The sequence below is a fragment of the Nematolebias whitei genome, chromosome 14 (genome assembly GCF_014905685.2).
Source record: "Nematolebias whitei isolate Nwh7 chromosome 14, NemWhi1, whole genome shotgun sequence".
NCBI classification, from domain to species: Eukaryota; Metazoa; Chordata; class Actinopteri; order Cyprinodontiformes; family Rivulidae; genus Nematolebias; species Nematolebias whitei.
The window spans coordinates 45,908,306-45,929,729 of record NC_056511.1 but is presented as its reverse complement, the minus strand read 5'-3'; the positions used below and the strand labels follow the sequence as shown (position 1 = coordinate 45,929,729).

The following is a 21,424-nucleotide window of genomic DNA, read 5'->3' as shown; positions in this document are numbered from 1 at the left end:
AATAATAATAATAATAATAATAATAATAATAATAATAATAATAATAACGATGCTCACTGTGCGTGTCTGGGATCAGTCCAGACCTAATTTTAGGTCATCATCTGAAAACTGCTTGAGTTATAATCTTTTTATGTTTTTTTTAATGGTCAGATGTTTGTGGCAGCCATCTTGAATCAGGTTGACTCTAAATGAACATCTAATGATTACTCTGAGTGCTTTCTAAAAACATTTCTTGTTGTTTATGAAATATTTTGCTAACAGACAAACGCAGATGAACACAGTCATGAGCAAAATCATCCTCAGTCTTCGTCTTTTGGCAGCAAAGAAAAATGCCAACATTTCAAACTGAGCAGAATTTCAGAGCCGAGAAGGAGAAGTTTAGTTTATGAATTTATTTAGGAGGACAATGCTGAGCAACCTTAACATCTTTTTCATTTGTGAATTTCATGACCATGACAAAATGAGTAAAACCTGAGTATTGCACCTGATCTTTTTTCCTGGTGTGTGAAACCATTCTGCTTTAGGCTTTGGTTGGATTGTTTTCTACTTCAGCATCCAAACTAACGCTTCAGTGCTCGCATCCTGTCAGTAAAGTCTGTTCAAGCATTTTCCTCTTTTCTTTGGTGCACACCTTCTAGATCAGGACTAGTCAACGGCTGGCCAGGGGGCCAAATCAGGCACACAGGTGTACTCAGGTCGTCCCACCAATGGGTTCAGTTTTCAATAAAACTACATTTTAAATCCAACACTTTTCAGTCAGGTCATCTGGACAGTTTCTTTCTGGATTATTGAGCATGGACTTTGTTACATTTTAAATTGTAAAACAAACTTATTTCACGAGAACTGCTGGATGTCAGGCCACTTAACTCTTGGCTTTCATTAACGGGGGCCCCCTGATCAATTTCGTTCATAGCCCTGATCTATTTGCACTTTTCCACAAATGATGCTCAGATCCAGAGAGCTGCTCTCACAGTGCACTCAGTCTGAAGATCCCCTCCCCCTCCATCTCCATAAGTGGAATTAGATGGGTTCTTTCACTGGTTTCCTGTGAAAAATTCTATTGATTTCTAAATTTTATTGGACGTTTTTAAAGCCTAAGATGTGGGATCTGACCTTTTGACCGTCTTGGTAGTTTTAGGATTCTGTTAATGGCTTTTACAATTAGCACCTCACACTTCGTACATTAAATAAATTCAGTTTTCATGCGTTTTTAAAAACATCTTATGACTTTCCTTTACAGAAGCATTTAGAATTGAGATGATTTTGGGTTTTGTTACAAATTTGATTTTATGTTTACTGGACTTTAAGAATTACAGATTCCACTTCTGAGTTGTTTGGAAATAAGCATCGAGTTCTATTAAAGGCAGGCCGTCATGTCGTCTCTGCTTATTTGTCAATTTTCTTGTTAATAAAATATCTCTCATCCATGTCCTGATGCAAGCTCAATAATCCATCCATCCATTATCTTTTACCCACTTATTCCATTTTGGGTCACGGGGGTCGCCAGTGCCCATGTCCAGCAATCACTGTGCGAGGGGCGGGGGACACCCTGGACAGGACTCCAGTCCATCACAGGGACACATAGAGACAAATGAGACAAACAACCATTCACTCTCTCACTCACACCTAGAGACAATTTAGAGTTACCAATCAGCCCAACATGCATATAAATCAGACTAACAATAATTTATTACAGCATCAATGGGGGGGGGGGGGTCATTAGTGGGCTGTGTATGATATAAAATGTTATGGCATTCTATAGAATGTCCAACTGTTCCTTTAGATCAATGAATAGGGTGTTAGGACGACACTTGTTGTGATGGGGTGTGCGTTATGGGCCAAATGAAAATAGACATTTGTTAAGATGATTTTACACTAAAGCAGTTATGTGAAAACAATACTACATGTATACATTGACAAGAATCAGGTTTGGATCAGCAAAACACCAAGGCCAAGAGCAGTTTAACAGTTTTATTATTAATTTTGGGAGATCTCTGGTGGAGATCTGGGTCCTGGGCCAGGTCCAATCTGTCAAGACAGAAGAGTTAGTAACTTTGACATGGATCAGGAGGTGCAGGTGGATATTCAGGTGTTCACTAACCTCCTGTCTTGGTGTAGAGGCTGAAGCTTTAGTCACGCTGAAGCCGGTGATGTCTCTCCTGTAGAGTGAGCTGCTGCAGCGGAGCACATTAAAAAGGACTTCAGGTCCAGAACAGGGGGTTCCAGAATCGTGGTTCGTAAGCCGTTGCAGGGGTTAAGCACGATGAAACAGACAGACGAAAACAGAGCCGAATCGTAACCCAAAGGCGTGGTCAAAGGGGAAGTCACAGAGTCAGAAACCATGGGCAGAAAAGCAGACAAAAGCCAAGAAGGTTCAGGCAAGTCGAGGAGTCAAAAACAGGCAAGAAGTCGTGGCAAGGCAAGAGACAAGATCAGGTATGCTGGATTTCTACTGCTTGTGAAAGGTTTAGGAATCTGGCCTGACTGAGTGCCTGAAGGGAGCTTAAGTATGAAGGTGAACAGGTGTAGAACATGAGTTTGATTGCTGGGAGAGAGTGAGACACAGGAACAGGCAGAGCTTGGCAGGAACAACATAAACATGACTGGCTGTGAGGGGCAAAAACATGACATATATAGAGACAACTCTAAGATTTATTGTGAAAAGATTTAGCGATTATGTCACTTCCTGGGTGAAGAAACTATAAAGGGGATGTGGGCTCCACTCAGTGGTAAAATAAAGCAACTTGGGAGCTGAGTGGATGTCTGGCTCTTCTGTCCCCTTTCAGGGGCGTAACATATGCTTAGCTATGAACTGCTATGCATAGCTGAACAGATCTCCAGACAAAGGGAGAATACCTGAAGACAGAAAAGCTGGTGGTCCACCTGTCCAAAGTCACTAACAACATCGTTTTCTGCATCGTTTTTATGTCTATATTCTGATTTACCTCATTTTGTATTTTGCTTTGTGTGTTACCTGTTGTTCTGTCTGTACAGCACTTTGGTTGGCCTTGTTGCTGTTTTAAGTGCTTTATAAATAAAATGGTATGGTAACGACAACTGCAGTCTGGTGGAGGGGTCAACCCCACATTTGATCTGTGATGGTCGTCCAATGACCTTAGTTTCAGGATCAAAACTGCAATTTGCTCTGACAATGAACACTCACATGGGCTTATTTTTCAGACATGTGCAACAGCGTGACACATAGATGATTTTTTAGTAGAGCAGACTAGAACTGATGTGGGTTGCTGGATTACCTGTCCTTTCCAATTACTCTGTGATGTAAATTTGTTTTATTATCTCAAAACCTTATATAAAGATGAATAATGCTACCCCCCACCCCTACTCCCAAGCAAAAGTATTGACTTTTTCATTCATTTCACCTTTTGTTTTTACAGGTTAGTCTCAGGAGTCACAAAGACACATTTACAAGAGAAACCTGTACCTGAGATCTGACTTTGATTGAGTTTGCTGATGTTTTCTAAAGTAATTATATGTTTGCTTTTGCCTTTGGAGAAGCTCATTTAGTGGGTCTGGTTTGCTACAAGGGATGAAAGTGTCAAGAATGGGTTTTGGATTCTTAATAAGCCAGACAGGAGCAGAACAACAAGAACAGTTTTTATTAACTTGGCTGCTGGTTGCTGGGACTCAGGATCCAGGTGGGAGTCCAGTATTAAAAACAGAGAGGTGCTCTGGGCGATCTCCAGCCGATGTTGTCACTCAGGCTGATAGAGCTGCTACAGAGGGGTAGACTGAAGATGTGATCCAGACAGGGTAAATCCAGATGTGTGGTACTGAATGAATGGAGCTGGGTGAACAGGTGCATGGAACAAATGCTGATTACAGTGGAGAAAATAAAGGAGGCGTGGTATGGAGTGAAGGGAGTGGGCTTGAACTCAAGGATGGGTGATAGGCAAGACACAGCAAGGAGGCAGAAACTATGAGAGTTGACAGCAGGAGAACAAAGAGCATCAAGGCAGAAGCATGGCATGAAGAGCAGAGGTGTGAGCAGATGAGGGGTCGGCAGGGGCCGCTGACCATTACAGAAAAGTAGTTATTGGTTGATGTTTCTAGCAGCAATTGATATTGAAACCATGTTAAGATTTTTAGCTTTATGTGTTTAAAGTTCAGGGTGGATGGATTAGTGGGTAAAATTGGAGCTATGGCATGTAAAATTATACATTTCTTCTAAATTAAACAGAGGTGAAACAGTCAGCCCTATTTCAAAAGGGGGAGTTTATTGATTAATGAGTGGATCGTTAGTTAAACTAAAAAGAGAATCATGGGTGTAGGGTTTCTGGGGTCTTGTCTTACATGTTGTGTTTTCCCTCATGTTTGCCTGTCACCCCTCAGCTTTTCTCCTCCTGTGTTCCAGCACTGTTGCACCTGTGTCTAATTCTAATCACCGCAGGTGTCACTCATTTCACCTTGTTTGTGTCTGTATATATTCAGCCTCTTGGTGTCTTGTCGGTGTCTCTGGATTGTCCTTTTCCTAAGGCTTCATGACCTGTCTCTTCTGTGTGTCCTCCTTTAAAGTAAGTTTGCTGCCCCGACAGCATTTTGTTTTGTTTATTTAATTAATAAACGATTTTACTTATTTACTGGAGCTTCATTCGTCTTCCTGCACTTTGGGTCCCCACACACGGAGCCGATCATGACAATGGGGTTTTACATTTTCAACGTAAAAAAACAGGTAAAATTGGAGCTCCTACTAACAGCAGTATTTGTCTTTCTCCCTGTGAGATGTCAGGAAGGAAGTTTCCAGGACCTGGCAGAACGTAAACACAGACCTTCTGAGGGGGTTTTGCCAAAGGTGGACTTTTGTTCTTAGAAGATTAATTAGGCTAAATAAATGTATGGATGAATAGATGTGTAGATGGATAAAGGTATGGATGAATAAAGGTATGGATGAGTGGCAGGATTAATAATCATGAACCGTGAATGTTTTCTTGTTCTATCCAGACAGATCTCCAGAGCTGCAAGGCCAAGCTGAATAAATTAACTGATTTTGACCTTCTTCCATTATACAGCAGAAATAAATGTCTAATTCATTCATTCAACCTTTATTTAGACAGTTTAATCCCATTGAGCCTCGAGGACTCATTTACAAGAGAGACCTGATTTCAACAAAGAATGATGACAACATGCTAATGCTGTATTGTGCTGGTTTGAGGAACATGTGACCAAAGAAAATATAGAGTGTGCATGCGCTTAAAAAGTTATTTTCCACAGGCTGAATGAAGTAAGCAATAAAATAAATCTAACTAACTGACACCACTGACAACCCCCGCTATTCTTGCAAACTTGTCTCCTTATGATTATTTGGTTGCATTGAATGTTAAAATAACATATTTCTGTATATTCTTATTTCTACACCTGTGAAAATGATTATGGTGATGAAAGAAAACACTGAATGTGAATGTTTCAGAACCCTGTTGAAGAAGTCAAGCGTATCCGTTTTTGAGGTTCACATTTCTAAACGTGAAAGGGGGCATGAAAGGATACTGCTATTTATGCTTACCGTTCTACTATAAAACCATAACAATCTAGAAGCAATGATGAAATATTTTATAGAGTCAAACCCATTTAGGTCAACAGGATTTTTAGGATTCTTGTTAGAAATAGAAAAATACAGAGTCACCTGTCTTAGAGAGCTGAAACTGGATTGATAGATTTGGAATACGGTTATTCTCTGGGAGGATATTCTATGGTGATTAAACTTGGAGCTAAGATAAAGCTAAGAGGTTAAGTTGTTGGGATGATAATAGCAAATATAGTGATGGGACACACATGAAGGCAGATCACTTGACAAATGGAGAACCACACTGTTGCCAGGAGAAGATAGAAGTAGACAGAAAAATTAGAGAAGATCTGAAGACAGAACCCCTAGACAGCGAAGCAGAAGATGTTTTCAGGTTGTGTGTTACAGGTGGTGGATAAAAAGAAGGCAGACAAGCCAGAGAACCCTCAAACTGCAGAGTGGGCTTTACTGAAGGTCATCAGAAGAACGCGGAAGGAGCCATGGTGGATTGGCTCCTACAGGGTGATGGAAAGGACCTCCCATGCCGTGAAGTTGAAAGGAAAAGGAGCCACCTGGTTTCACTGGAGACAGTGCACCGCAACAGAGGAGCCATGGGATCAGAAAAAAGCCTAGCTGAATAAGGAGGAGCTGGAAGGCATGGATCGGGGCCCAGAGTTGGCGTCAACTGAGGAGACTGATCCAGAGATGATGGAGGAAGTAATGGATCTAACAGGCATGGTGGACAAAAGAGCATAAAAGAAGTACAAGAGAGAAGCAAAGGATAAGAACAGAGAAACTTGTTCCTGTGGAGAACGGTGATGCAGAGATGACAACAGAGGAAAGGACGGTCACTCAGAAACATCCAAGCGGCCCAGACTCAAGAGGAGAGACAGTTTTGGATGGGTCTTGGCCCAAATATGAGCTGGATGGAAAAAACAAAACAGGAAGCTGTCTCTACGAAGTACGACCCTCACAGAATAGGTTGACATCATAGAGGACTCAGGAGAAAGAAGGAGGCCCTAATATTATAATTTGCCATGAAAAAATAGATGCTATTTTTTTCTGTTTTAAAAAACCTCATAAAGAGGGAATAACACCCAATTATTGGCAATTTCAGCATCCTCGGTCGATAGCAGAGGTAGACACATCCCCCCAGAGATATATCCAGCTGCACACCTCGTCCGAGCAGATGAGGGTTCTCAGGACCTTATCGCTTTGTTGAAAGTATTTGTAATGTACGTCGAAAGTGCAGTTGATCAGATCCAAAACAGTAGTTTCCATTTCGGGAGATGTGTGACAAAAAAAAAAAAATAGGAGCTGCTCCGATACACAGACAGAGAGCAAAAATAAAGCAGAAGAGAAACGGAGCTGGAAGGAATGTGTGCGCCTCCTTTGAGAGCCTGAGAGAAAACCATGATAAGGTATGAAAAGTTAGGAATTTTCTTTTGTTGTGTTTTTGATACTCAGTCTCTCTCTTCCTGTGTGTGTCTCCTGTTGTAGGTCCGAGTGCTGGATGGAGTCATACGGACAAGTTCAGTCCTCTGGACAGCATGGTCAAAGAGCTGGGATCTCACCTTTTGCAAGTCAGTATACCACAGGGAACATGCTAAATAAATTTAACTTCAAGTTGAAAATACTCCTGTTATTCTTCTATTTGCTGATTATGATGCCAAGACGGCTGCGCTCAGCCGGGCTGCAGCTTCACGGGCTCTCGGTGAAAACCTAGTTTTTGTTCGCTTTGGAATCGGCTCCGAGCCCAACTACGCTCGCCTCAAGCGTGTGAATTACAGCCAAACTGAACTTGTGAGCTTAAGAGAGGTTTAACTCTGGATACAGCAGCGATCAACAACTATCTAAAACCTATGCTCGCCAGACTGCAGCTTCTACGAACATCAGCGTGGAAGAAGAGGAAGCATTATGCACTGATGAGGCACTGTACTCTGTCTCACATAGACATGGCTTAATAACAACATGCCAGACTCAGCTTTCCAGCTGGATGATGGACTTTTTGGGGGGTCGGACCACTGCAGCGAGCTAACGGGGAAGACAGGGAGTGGAGGTGTATGTGTCTATGTAAGCAGCAACATTGAAACAGATCAGCAGCAACATGAAACAGATCAGCAGCAACATGAAACAGATCAGCAGCAACATGAAACAGATCAGCAGCAACATGATGTGATTTTTCACAGTGATTATTCTAGTTAGAGATTCATGAGTCTAACAGCCTCAGGGTAGAAGCTGTTCCTCAGTCTAGTGGTTCTACACTTAATGCTCCTCAACCTCCTTCCTGAGGGGAGCGGGGCAAAAAGTGTGTGTGCTGGGTGAGTGGGGTCCTTCATGATGCAGGTGGCCCTCTTCCTGCATCTGGAGGTGTAGATGTCTGTGATGGTGGGGAGACTGACTCCAACATCTTCTGTGCAGCCTTCACCACTCTCTGCAAAGCTTTTCTTTCTGCAGCTGTGCAGCCTCCATGCCACACGTTGATGCTGGAGCACAGGATGCTCTCCACTGCACACCTGTAGAAGGAGGTGAGGACTGAGCTTCCAGACCAGCTCGTCTCAGCCGTCTGAGGAAGTAGAGTCTCTGATGAACTTTCTTCATCAGGCTGGTGGAGTTGGTGCTCCAGCTGAGGTTGTCATTCATGTGTACACCCAAGTACTTGTAGCTGGAGACCACTTCCACCGCAGATCCTCTTATGTTCAGGGGGGTGTAGGTGTTTTTGTTCCTTCTGAAGTCCACAATCATCTCCTTTGTCTTCTTCACATTGATGTGAAGGTTATTCTCTCTGCACCAGCTCTCCAGGTGTTCCACCTCTTGCCTGTAGCTGGACTCATCATTGTTTGTGATGCATCCCACCACCGCTGTATCATCTACAAACTTTACAATGTGACAGCCTGGATGGGTAGCTGCACAATCATACGTGAGCAGAGTAAACCAGAGGGGGCTCAACACACATCCCTGAGGAGAGCCAGTGCTGAGGGTTATGGTGGAGGAGGAGAGGTTGTGGATCCTCACTAACTGTGGTCTGTTTGTTAAGAAGTCTAGTACCCAGTTGCAAATGGAGGGACTTAGTCCTAGTGTGAGTAGTTTTTCCATCAGGGTTTGGGGGATCATGGTGTTGAAGGCGGATGTGAAGTCCACAAAGAGCATACGGACGTAAGAGTCCTTCTGCTCCAGGTGGTTGAGCGCAGTGTGGACCACGGAGGAGATGGCGTCTTCTGTTGATCGGTTCTCACGGTATGCATACTGATGAGGGTCCTCGTTGATGTTGATGGTTGTTTTGATGTGAGTCATGACCAGTTTTTCGAAGCATTTAGCGACTATCGGGGTGAGAGCCACTGGCCGATAGTCATTCAGACCAGTCACTGTAGAGCTTTTTGGGACTGGGATGATGGTGGCAGTCTTCAGGCAGGTGGGTACTGTCTCTAGGCTAAGTGAGGTGTTAAAGATGTCTGCCAGCACCTCACAGAGCTGATCGGCACATTCTTTCAACACTTTTCTGTGGTTGTCTGGGCCAGTTGCCTCGTGCGGATTAATCCTCCTGAAAGTACTCCTTACTTCTGCTGAGGTCACGCTGAGATGCTCTTCATCCAGTGGTGAGGTGAGTCTGGTGCTGGTGGGGTCTGTTCGGGTCTTCAAAGCGTGCATAGAACTTGTTGAGGGCATCAGGCAGAGATGGGTCTTTGGGGCATTGTTCACTCCTTCCTTTATAATCTGTTATGCATTTAATGCCCCTCCACATGCTCCGAGGGTCTTGTGAGATGAATTGACCCTCGATCCTCTGTGCATATGTGGCCTTGGCCTTCTTAATACCAGCAACCAGCTCTTTCCTTGTCCTACTCAGCTCCTCTGAGCTTCCAGACCTGAAGGCAGTGTTCCTGACTTCCAGCAGGGTGCACATCTTTGCATTCAGTCATGGTTTTCTGTTTGGGTAGCTTTGAACATATCTCATGGTGGAGACGGTGTCAGTACATGTACTAACGTAACCCGGAACTGAGGATGCGTATTGGTCCAGATCAAGCAATCCTCCATTTTCAGTAGCTTCTCTGAAAACTTGCCAGTCTGTTCGTTCATTGGCTTGTATACCTGTATTATTGAGCATGGACTTTGTAGGTTTTGAACCAGTTTGGCATGACTGTCGATGAGGAAGAGGGCCGGCACCGGAGGAGGGGGCGTGCCAAAGTGACCATCTTAGTACCAACATAACTGTTTTTTTCCCACTTTGGAGTAAGCTGTTGGGGGAAGAATCATTTTTGTGTTGTGTGTTTCCTTGACTTACGAAACCTTCTGGATGGAAGGTGAAACATTTCAGCACAAAAAAAGAAACTGTCCAGATGACCTGAATGAAAAATGTTGGATTGTATACCTGGATTATTGAACATGGACTTTGTTAACTGAGACACTGTGTACATAATTTTGTTCCACCACATGTACCACATGTGTTTAAATGATAATAAACCTACTTGAACTTGAACTTAAAGTTATTCTATAGGAAAATGTATTCTCTTTATTGGGTTGAAAAAAAAAAACCCTCTTTATACCAAATTATTTTACTAATATTTTTGATGGTATAAGGTAGGCTCTAATTTGACATTACTGTACAAATATTGGGGCAAAGATTGCCAGAATTTAATTTTATATAAATGAATGTTTCTTTAATATTATTATTCAAGAAATGTCAAAATAAATAAATAAAGGCTAACCTTACTGTACTGCTGTGTGTTTAAAAGACACTTTCTGTTTCACTTTGTTCACTCAGACTCTGGATGGCTTTGTGTTCGTTGTTGCTTCTGATGGCAAAATAATGTACATCTCCGAAACAGCATCAGTCCACCTCGGCTTATCCCAGGTAGGCCCTTCCCTCACCACAGACCCCCCCCCCCCCCCCCCCCCACACCCCCCCCCCCCCCCCCCAAAAAAAAAAAACAACAACAACAACAACATACACACACAAAAACAAAACAAAAAAAAAACAAACTACTATGTAATTTCAAATTTAGAGGCTTAGATAATAAAAAAAATACAGAATGTAAGAACCTGAGACCAATGGGCAGAAAATGAGTGTTTTTTAATCATTCTTAAGGATCTTTGTGTTAATTTTTGATTTTGAGTTGGTGAGCAGAGTGGTTCATGTCTTCACATCTTTAAAACATAAATGAGCACTGCTGTAATACTGTGTGTGCTGCAGGTGGAGCTAACAGGAAACAGTATATTTGAATACATCCACCCATCAGATCATGAGGAGATGACAGCAGTGCTAAGTCTTACCCAGCCACCATTATATTTCTCTCCAGGTACCCAAAAGCTTCATTGTTTCAACTGAACAATATATTTTATTTATCTTTTTATAGTTAGTGTACTTGTAAAATTGTACACAATTGCTATCCAAAAATTACCATAATTATTATGATTTTTTTGGTTACATTTACTTAGCATTGTTTTTAAAGACATTTGTACATGGATACATTTGTACACTTTAAAAAAGTAAAAGAACAAAGAAACAAGAACATCAACAATTAAAAAACCAACAAATGTCACTGAAATAACTTGAAACTGACAAAATTAGTAATAAAAAGGAATATTGAAAATCAGCTCATGAAAATCAGTCATTCCTTTTGAATTTTGTTTCAACCTAATTATTGTAAAAAAAACAAACTACACAGACTTCTGCACCTGCCCATAATATTTCGTTTCCCTCCTTATGAGCAAATTGCTCCAGCTGTGTCATATTTGAAAGGTTTTCTAGACTGCATGTTTCAGCTCTGTCCACAAATGTTCAACAGGATTTACATCAGGGGTCAGAAGACCACTTCAGAATAGTCCAATTGTTTGGTTCTGAGCCATCCTTGGGTGTTTTAGCTGTGTTCTGGGTCATTATCCTGTTGGAGGACCCATAACCTGTGTCTGAGACCAAGCTTCACTTCACCACTTGCTCTTGCCGAGGGCGGATGCCTCCCTCCTCTCCCTCCTCTGCTTTGCTTTGCTGCTCTGTCCTGTCTGTGAAACTGCTTCTGAGCCTCTCTACACATCTTCTGAACCGTAATTTTGTGGATCTGGTCAGTTGGTCTCTCAACGCAATGGACAAAATTGTTGAGACAAGCTTCAGTCGAGCTGAACTGCCCGGATGACACGTATGCAGCTGGACATGTCTCTGGAGGAAGTGGAATGTGATGTGTCTATCTCTGCTGTCAATCAAGGACGCCAAAATTGCATATGACTGGATTTATGATACAGGTTTCCTGTTTTTGGAATTGTCTGGTTCCTGGTGTATCAACATACAAAGAAGACGGCTGCAGCTAATCTGGCCTGGTCAGGCTGCCGCCTATGTGAAGGTTTGCTCCGTGTCTCATGCACCCAGACTCTATTGCTTAGTAGTGGTGTAACGGTACACATGGGTGTATTGAACCGTTTCGGTACGGCATGTTCAGTTCAGTCCACGTGTGGACTGTTTCAGTTATATTTTCAGTCATTAAATTTTATTAACGAGAGATTATACGCCGCAGAACTAAAGTTCCTAAGCATGTTTCAGCGCGGCGCTATTAATTGTTGCATAATCTCGCAGCACGCGCAGCATTAGCAGCCTAGCACGTCGTTGTGGTCTCCTGTTTGGAAACATTTTGTGTTTCTTATTAAAAGAAAAGTGAACAAATCCAAAGCTGTGTGTCGACGTTGTTTCATGGAGACTGGATCTGCAGCAGCAACACGTCCAACTTGTTAACGCTCTTGAAACAACATCATCCGAATGTGAACGTCTCTTCTAGCAGCTTGTTGCAAAGATCGATAGCAGCAGCATTTAAACAACTTTTATCAGATAATTCAAATCAGTCCAAAGCAATAACACAAGCTGTAGGAGTTTTTATCTATGGATCTATGTCTTTTGTTGATGCGCCGGCTTTAAGCATATGATGAAAGTTCTTTAGCCCCGTTGCCTAGGACATCCCATCACGTCAACACTTCAGCCAAAAAGTTGTACCAGCACTTGATGAAAAAGCTAAAAGTGATTGTCAACAAGCTCTGGACCCGATTTAAAGTCTGCCACATCGATGATGAGCGAGAGATTCAACCACCTCATAACAGAAATGATGACTGTGCAAGAAGAGGTAATGTTATTGTATTATTGTGATCTAATTAACTTTTTAAATTTAAAATTATAATCTTATTAACTCGTTTTTTTTTTTTACCTCTTTGTGTTTTATTTCCAGTCTGGGACAGAGACAGCAGCTGAGTCTTCTTCCTCTTCAGTGAAATCCACCAGAGATCACCTCCAGCTAAGAAGTCTGTGATGAGTGAACTCTGAACTCTTCCAGGAACAGGTGGGAGCAGGTCCAAGAGCTTGTGACTAATGATGAGGCCAAATCCAGCCACACTGCAACATTAACAAAGCTCTACCTCTTTATTCCTGCTACTGTTGTTAGCGAGAGGTTTCCTCCACCACTGCAGATATTCACTGCAACTAGATCTGAACTTTTAGCAGAAAATGTGGACAAGTTGTTTGTTTTGGCCAAAACTTTAAAACTTGAATAGTTACATTGTAAACAGTCTGTTGCTGCTTATTGTTCTGCTTCTGACTGTTATTGTATTTAAGATTTTTATTATTGTTAGTAGGGGTGTAACGGTACGCTAAAATCACATTTCGGTTCGGTTCAGTTTCAAGGAGGGTTCAGTTTTGTTATTTTCAGTACAAAAAAGCCAAAATAAAAACTTACAAAATGTTTATTTTGAAAATATGCCAAGTAAACAAGTTCAGTCATTACAAACTTCTTATGTGGAGGTGATCTGGTGGATGAAGAAGACTCAGCTGCTATCATCCTCAGACTGCAAACAACACAGAGAGAAAAAAATTGAGTTAATAAGATTATAATTTTCAATTAAAAAAAGTTAATTAGATCACAATAACAACACCTCTTTTTGCACGGTCATCATATGAGGTGGTTGGATATCCTCTCTCGCTCATCATCAATGTGGCAGGGCTTTAAATCTGTAGTCGGGCTTGTTGACAATCAGTTTTTAGCTTTTTCGTAAAGTGCTGCTACAACTTTTTGGCTGAAGTGTTGACGTGATGGGATGTCGTAGCGAGGCTAAAGAACTTTAATCATAGCTTAAAGCCGGCGCATCAACATTTGAATGTAGATTCAGAGCTTTAAAAATTCTACAGCTTGTGTTATTGCTTTGGACTGATCTGAATTACTTAAATGCTGCTGTTATCGGTCTTTGCACCTTCCTTGAAGAGATGTTCATGTTCGGATGATGTTGTTTCAAGTGCTTTAACAAGTTAGATGTGTTGCTGCTACAGATCCAGTCTCTGTGAAACAACGTAGACACACAACTTTGGATTAGTTCACTTGTCTTTTAACATCCATCCATCCATCCATTTTCTTCCGCTTATCCGGGGTCGGGTCGCGGGGGTAGCAGCTTAAGTAGGGAGGCCCAGACTTCCCTCTCCCCAGCCACTTGGGCCAGCTCTTCCGGGGGAATCCCAAGGCGTTCCCAGGCCAGCCGAGAAACATAGTCCCTCCATCGTGTCCTGGGTTTTCCTCTGGGCCTCCTTCCGGTGGGACGTGTCCGGAACACCTCACCAGGGAGCGTCCAGGAGGCATCCTAAACAGATGCCCAATTCACCTCAACTGGCTCCTCTCGACGTGGAGAAGCAGCAGCTCTACTCTGAGTCCCTCCCGGATGATCGAGCTTCTCACCCTATCTCTAAGGGACAGCCCAGACAACCTGCGGAAAAAACTCATTTCGGCCGCTTGTATCCGAGATCTCATTCTTTCGGTCACAACCCAAAGCTTGTGACCATAGATGAGGGTATGAACGTAGATCGATCGGTAAATTGAGAGCTTCCCCTTTTGACTCAGCTCTCTCTTCACCACGACAGACCTGTACAGCGTCTGCTTCACTGCAGACGCTGCACCTATCCGCCTATCGATCTCACGCTCCATTTTTCCCTCATTCGTGAACAAGACCCCAAGATACTTGAACTCCTGCACTTGGGGTAGGACCTCCTCCCTGACCCGGAGAGGGCACTCTACCCTTTTCCGGCTCAAGACCATGGCCTCGGATTTGGAGGAACTGATCTTCATCCCGGCCGCGTCGCATTCGGCTGCGAACCGCTCCAGCGAAAGCTGTAGATCACGATCTGATGAAGCCAATAAGACCACATCATCTGCAAAAAGCAGAGAAGCAATCCTTAGGCCACCAAAATGGATCCCCTCAACACCTTGGCTGCGCCTAGAAATTCTGTCAATAAAAGTTATGAACAGAATCGGTGACGAAGGGCAACCTTAGCGGAGTCCAACTCTCACCGGGAACAAGCCCGACTTACTGCCGGCGATGTGGCCCAGGCTCTGACACCGGTCATACAGGGACCTAACAGCCCGTATCAAAGGGCCCGGTACCCCATACTCCCAGAGTATCCCCCACAGGGTTCCCCCACAGGGTTCCCCGAGGGACGTGGTCGAACGCCTTCTCCAAGTCCACAAAGCACATGTAGACCGGTTGGGCAAACTCCCACACACCCTCCAGGACCCTGCTGAGAGTGTAGAGCTGGTCCAGTGTTCCACAGCCAGGATGAAAACTGCACTGCTCTTCCTGAATCCAAGGTTTGACTATCCAACGGACCCTCCTCTCTAGAACCCCCGAATAGACCTTACCAGTGAGGCTTAAGAGCGTGATTCCCCTGTAGTTGGAACACACTTTACGGTCCCCCTTTTTGAATAGGGGGACCACTACCCCGGTCTGCCAATCCAGGGGAACTTCCCCCGATGTCCATGCAATATTGCAGAGTCGTGTAAGCCAACACAACCCTACAACATCCAGAGCCTTAAGGAACTCTGGGCGAATCTCATCCACCCCTGGGGCCCTGCCACTGAGGAGCTTTTTAACCACCTCGGTGACCTCAGCACCAGAGATTGGAGAGCTAGACCCAGAGTCCCCAGGCTCCGCTTCCTCAGTGGAAGACATGCCGGTGGGATTGAGGAGGTCTTCAACGTATTCTGCCCACCCACCCACAACATCCCGAGTTGAGGTCAGTAGCACACCACTCCCACTATAAACAGTGTTGGTGGTGTACCGCTTTCCCCCCCTGAGACGCCGGATGGTGGACCAGAATCACCTCGAAGCTGTGCGGAAGTCATTCTCCATGGCCTCTCCGAACTCCTCCCATGCCCGAGTTTTTGCCTCAGCCACCACCCGAGCTGCATGTCTCTTGGACTGCTGGTACCCATCAGCTGCTTCCGGGGTCCCACAGGCCAAAAAGGCCCGATAGGACTCCTTCTTCAGCCTGACAGCATCCCTCACCGACGGTGTCCACCATCGAGTTCGAGAGTTGCCGCCGCGACTTTTAACAAGAAATCCATAATGTTCCCAAACAGGAGATCGTAACGAGATGGCTTGTTCCTTGCCTGCTAGGCTGCTAATGCTGCGCGTGCTGACCATGTCCTTGTCTGTACACGGCAGTTTTTCTTTCATTATCAGGGTCTTTCTTCTCAGACAAGAATAAAGAGTTTTATAGGAACTTTTTGCCTCCAATTTCCCAAGTGTTCAGTTTCACTACTTTTTTGTCTGTCTAAACAGATCTCTCTTGTAAATGTGTCTCCGAGGCTCAATGTGATTTATCTGTCTAAATAAAGATTGAATGAATGAATGAAAACACTCTTTGCCACTGAGTAACACCAGAATGTTTTGATAATTTTGAGATTTCATTGTACCCTTTGCACATTAAGGACTCCCATTGTCGGATGCAACAAAGCTGTCCCATAACAGAACCGAGCCTCCTGCATGGCTCACTTTAGGTACAGTTTTCTTTGTTTAACTTTTGGGTTTGTGAGCATAGTTTATTGGCATTGTTGTCAAAAAACTTTAGTTAAGTCTAATATGTCCAAACGATATCCTCCCAGAAGTTTTTTTGTCAGAAAGTCTTACGCATTTTGACCAATTACAAGGGCAGCACGGTGGCGCCACTGGTAGAGCTGCTGCCTCTCAGCGAGCAGGTTGCCCCAGATCAAATTCAACACTTGCTCTTCTCAAGGGCAGACATTTTCTCCTCCTCTCCCTCTCTGCTTTGTTTTTGCTCTGTCCTGTCTGTGAAACTGCTTTACAGCCTCTCTTCTACAAATCTTCCGAATCATAACTATGGACTTGGAAGCGGTCAGTTGGTCCCTCATCGCAACTGATAACATTTCTTTGAAGAGAAGAAAGGCGTTAGGCGAGCAGATTTGCCTTGTTGGCACGCATGCAGCTGTATATCTCGACTTGGAAGACTTGATGACGTGTCTATCTCTGCTGTCATCTGTGGATTTTAAGGATGCATTTATAATTGGATTTATGAAAACTGGTTCCTGCTATTTGGATTCGGCTGGTTCCTGGTCTATCAACAATCAAGGAAGTCGTTGGCAACAAATCTGGACCTGGTCAGGCTGCCTGTCTTATGATGGCTTGGTTCGTGCCTCGAGCACCCAGACTCAAATGCTTTTGGCAGAATGGATCAGATCTCAGGGATTATTCTCAGGCGCGGTCCACTGGTGTGGTCATTTAATTTGGACGTTTCAGAACCGAGTGGATCGACACAGACTCAAGGTAGATGTCATTTAAGTTCTGCTTGTCCCCAAAACAATTGTGTTTATCTGAATTCAGCTCCCTGACTGGCCTTGACAGGCTGTCTTATCTCAACCCGCCTGGAAGTTTTGTAAACTTGATGGCTCTAACCCCTCCCTCCCTTCCTACCAAGGAATTTCCATGGACTTTTCAAAGGGGCCCAGCTGAATAAACATTCTGTCATCATTTCAAGACTCTTTGGATTTTGTCCTTGGTCGTCCTTGGCACCCCCCGAGTGTGCACGGATCTCTCCAGAGGGAACTATTTGAACTGAGTGATTTGATCTGAACTCTGCAGTGCCTCTGTGTGTTGTCTTTGGACATGCTCACTACCCTTGCCCCCCCACCCCCCGCGCGCGCGTGATGTCGATGTCATTATGTGCTAGTGTGTGAGATTTGTTTTCATTATCACGTTGTTGACATTTCAAACAGAGGTTTAAAGTGTGTTAGGATTTTTTTTGTCTCCAAACCCTATGTGTTATGTTTCACCACTTTTTATTGTCTGTCCAAACTGGTCTTACTTGTAAATGAGTCTTTGAGGCTCGATGTGACTTATCTGTTTAAATAAAGGTTGAATGGAATGAATGAACAAATCCCGGTCCAAGGGCCTTTCTGGGTGGAGTTTGCATGTTCACTGGATCTTTCAGAAACTTTTCAAAAACACTGATCTGCCATTTGCAATTAGTCTGAACTCAGAGTGGTGGCTGGACTTATTTTTAAGATTTTAAAAACATTAATGACAGCACTGTGGTCTAATGTTGGAGTCCATGTTTTTTTTGTCTTTGGTGACTGACAACAAAATTCAGAGCGAGCTAGATGGAGCTGTGCCGGTCCCTGACTCTTCCCGGTCCTCTGACTCTCAGAAGGCCATTGCCTGGACCCCGGCCTCACTTGCTCATGCAGGCCAAACCCCGATCCCGGTAGATGGGCAGACCGAGATGGGTCTGGGACGGAGTGGTGGAAACGATTTTTAAACACATTTTATGTATAAAAAAAGTATTTTTGTTTATTTATCAGTGAAGATTAAACTGTGCCGGCTTTATCATGAAATCCTGTTTTCACTTTAATGACTATTAAATAATCTGTTAAAGTTAACTCAGCTGAAAAATCATAAAAAGACACAAAATTATTGGATCTCAGGAATATTTCCCTGAAACATGTTTAAAGAAGAGACACAGCCTTTAGTTCAACTTTATTCTAACACACAGATGTACAAATCACAACACAAGAATTGAACTTTAAAACAAACTAAAATAAAATAATCTGTATACAAGAAACAAAACCACATATCTAAATTGAACAATAAAAGTAGACACAATGAGTGCAAATACATCAAATAATGAAGAAAAGGTATAACATTTTAAATGTAGAATCTTGTTTTCACAGCTGATAGTCCGGTAGACTCGGTTCGGTTCAGGACCAAAATTCATGACCTTTTGTTACATTTGAGCTGGTGCGTTTGCATTCACACTGCACTGTGCAGTCGAGCCAACCTGTTGAACCAACCTGTTCCCCCACTCGTCTGTGGGGGCGCTGCACCAAGAACTACTGAAAGAAACGACACAAAAACCTCTGAAGGGTGCATTCATTATCTTTGTATAGATCTAGTATAGAGCTGTATGAACGGGTAAATGAGGCACAGATTGTGTTGAAAAGAACTTTGAGTATCTCGTCAAGATAGAAAGGCGCTGTATAAGTACAGTCCATTTACCATTTATACAGCGCCAAGTCACAACAGAAGTCGTCTCAGGGCACTGAACAGAAATATGCATATATAAAATAAGTTAACAGAAAATTTCATATTTAATATAACAATTTAACATTATTTATCTGAGGAGCAGACTGTTTTGAATTTAACTCATCACAGAACTCTCACTCTTAATGGTGAGCTAATCTTTAAAAATTCATTAGCAGTATATATATATATATATATATATATATATGTATATATATATATATATATATATATATATATTTTTTTTTAATCATTGTAATAATATCCTGATGCATGCTCATTGTAATAATCTGTATTCCTTTTAATTTACCAGAAACTTCCAAATAAATTCTCACCTTGTGTATGAAATCTGTTTCAAGTTTAAGTCATGATTATGAGCTAAAGGTGTAAAGCTAAACTTTACACCTTGTTATCCAGATTTTCCATTCACAGTGTTTGGTAAATAACTAAAGTGTCATAACAAAAGTCAAGATATTTTTAATACATCTTTATTGTCAACATCTATACAAGATCTTTTTTTTATACGGTCTCTCCTCATGTTTTCTTTCCTTTTCTCATCTAAGCAAAATATTATTCTGAATAAGAATAAGAGGGCCGCACTTCTTATAGTTGCAGCTTCGTGCACTCCACCATCTTTCGGACGACTGTATGTGCATGTTCTTGTTGTGTCTCGGTGCAATGACAATAAAGTTTATTCTGATTCTGAGTTTATACTGAAATGATTCATGGATGGAACACAGCCTCTTTCCTCTTTATTTCACACATTAGTGGCTCCAGAGCTGGACGTCAACAGACTGTAGGTCTGCTGCCATTGTTCTGCTGGAGAAGCATCAGAAACACACACAGCATGTTTCACTAAACCGTTTTTAATCGACATTTACCGGTACATACTTTTACACTCAGCTCCCACTATATATAGTAAATTAGCATTAGCTTAGCATCACTCGTCCTCTAATCTTTATGGCTTCCCACACGCTCCTGCACGCCTCCAGAGCCTTTTGCTTGGTCGCACGCAGATTTTTTCTGGGTCTTTTCTCTTTGACGTTTGACAGAAAGCCACAGACTGAGCATAATGTTCAATAAAGTAACAAGATCCTCCATTTTGGTTGTGTATCTTTTCAGGCTCTTCTTCTTAATACATTTAGTGGTGGTAAATAGCTTAAGCTACCGCCACCAGGTGGTAAGACGAGTTGGATTCTGGACCCTGCCAACAGAACCGGTCCTGAAGTGCATATGGAAATGCAACGTGCACCAAGCTGAACTGAGCTGAGCCGTCACTGTGGAAAAGGGGCTTATGTGTCCCTGTGATGGACTGGCGACCTGTCCAGGGTGTCCTCCACCTCTCACACAGTGACTGCTGGATATGGGCACCAGTGACCCACAAAGGAAGAAGCAGGTAAAAATAATGGATGGATGGACAATTTCCAACCTTTTAATAATTGAGTATCCTCCTCTGTCATCTTCCATTAAGTCCACTTTGTCTCAAACAATGACTGATGGTGCAACCCTTGATCCTTGACCTCGGAGTTCTACTTGAATCCATCTGGAAGTTGTTTCGGGCTCTTTGGTTAACCTTTTGTTTTACCTGTCTCGTCAATTCTTGTTTGGGGAAGTTGTCTCCAGCCCTATCGACCTTAAACTTCTGAATAATCTCTTCAGCTGTGTTCAGGAACATCAAACTTTTGGAGACTCTATTACAGCTTTTACCTTTAACGTGCTGCTCGATCATTTTCTTTCTAAGCTCCTGAGAAAACTCCTCAGCTTCCTGTTCTTCATGTTCAGTGTGATACACACTATGAAACCAAACAGCCCTGTGACTACTTTTCACCCTGTAAATAGACAGACTGACTGATACAAGACTGAAGATACCTGAGAAGCGGATCACCAAACAGACCAGCCACCTTAGTCTTTGTCTCTGTGGTCAAATTATTTCAGTATTTTAAAGGCACCATCATTTTTGTCTCGGGCCATTAGTTGTTTTTTTAATAAGATGCCACTGAACCAAAATTCAAAAACACTGACTGATTTTTGACACAAATGTTTTATACTTTACTATTATTACAGTCAGTTTATAGTTATTTCAGTATTCATTGAAGGTTTTTCCAACAAACCAGTAAAAGAAATTAATTTGCGTTGCTGTATTTATTTACCCATGTTGGACCAGATTTTGTATTTAGACAGTTGAAATATAAACCTATATGTTTGCTTTAGGCCCTAATATATTCATTGAAAAGAGTTTTGGACATTTCTTTTAGGATTGTAAAATCACTGCAACAGTCATGTTTTACATGGTAACTTACTATTTAATGAAAAATGGATGATGTAGTAAAAAAAATGCAGTACTGAGATGTTGCATTGCAATAATACCATGTGACAATTAACTAACTCCTTTTAATTTCACAAATCTCAACAGAATATGTAAGTGAGCGTTCTTTCTTCCTGAGAATGAAGTGCATTCTTGCTAAACGGAATGCTGGATTGACATGTGGAGGCTATAAGGTAAGTATGACTTGTTTCATTATCTATAACCTATGTGTGTCACACACACATAGGTTATAGATGTTAAAGTGAATATATATG

General features: G+C 42.5%; 1 protein-coding gene across 1 annotated transcript in view; it reads left to right on the top strand.

The window, feature by feature from the left end:
* Positions 1–21,424, top strand: part of sim2 (SIM bHLH transcription factor 2) — a 43,167-nt gene that overhangs the window by 4,496 nt on the left and 17,247 nt on the right. Inside the window, exons 3-6 of the mRNA XM_037687733.1 lie at positions 7,019–7,101; positions 10,278–10,367; positions 10,707–10,812; positions 21,258–21,343. Of these exons, the coding sequence (XP_037543661.1) occupies positions 7,019–7,101; positions 10,278–10,367; positions 10,707–10,812; positions 21,258–21,343 (365 nt within the window). The remainder of the gene's footprint in view (positions 1–7,018; positions 7,102–10,277; positions 10,368–10,706; positions 10,813–21,257; positions 21,344–21,424) is intronic.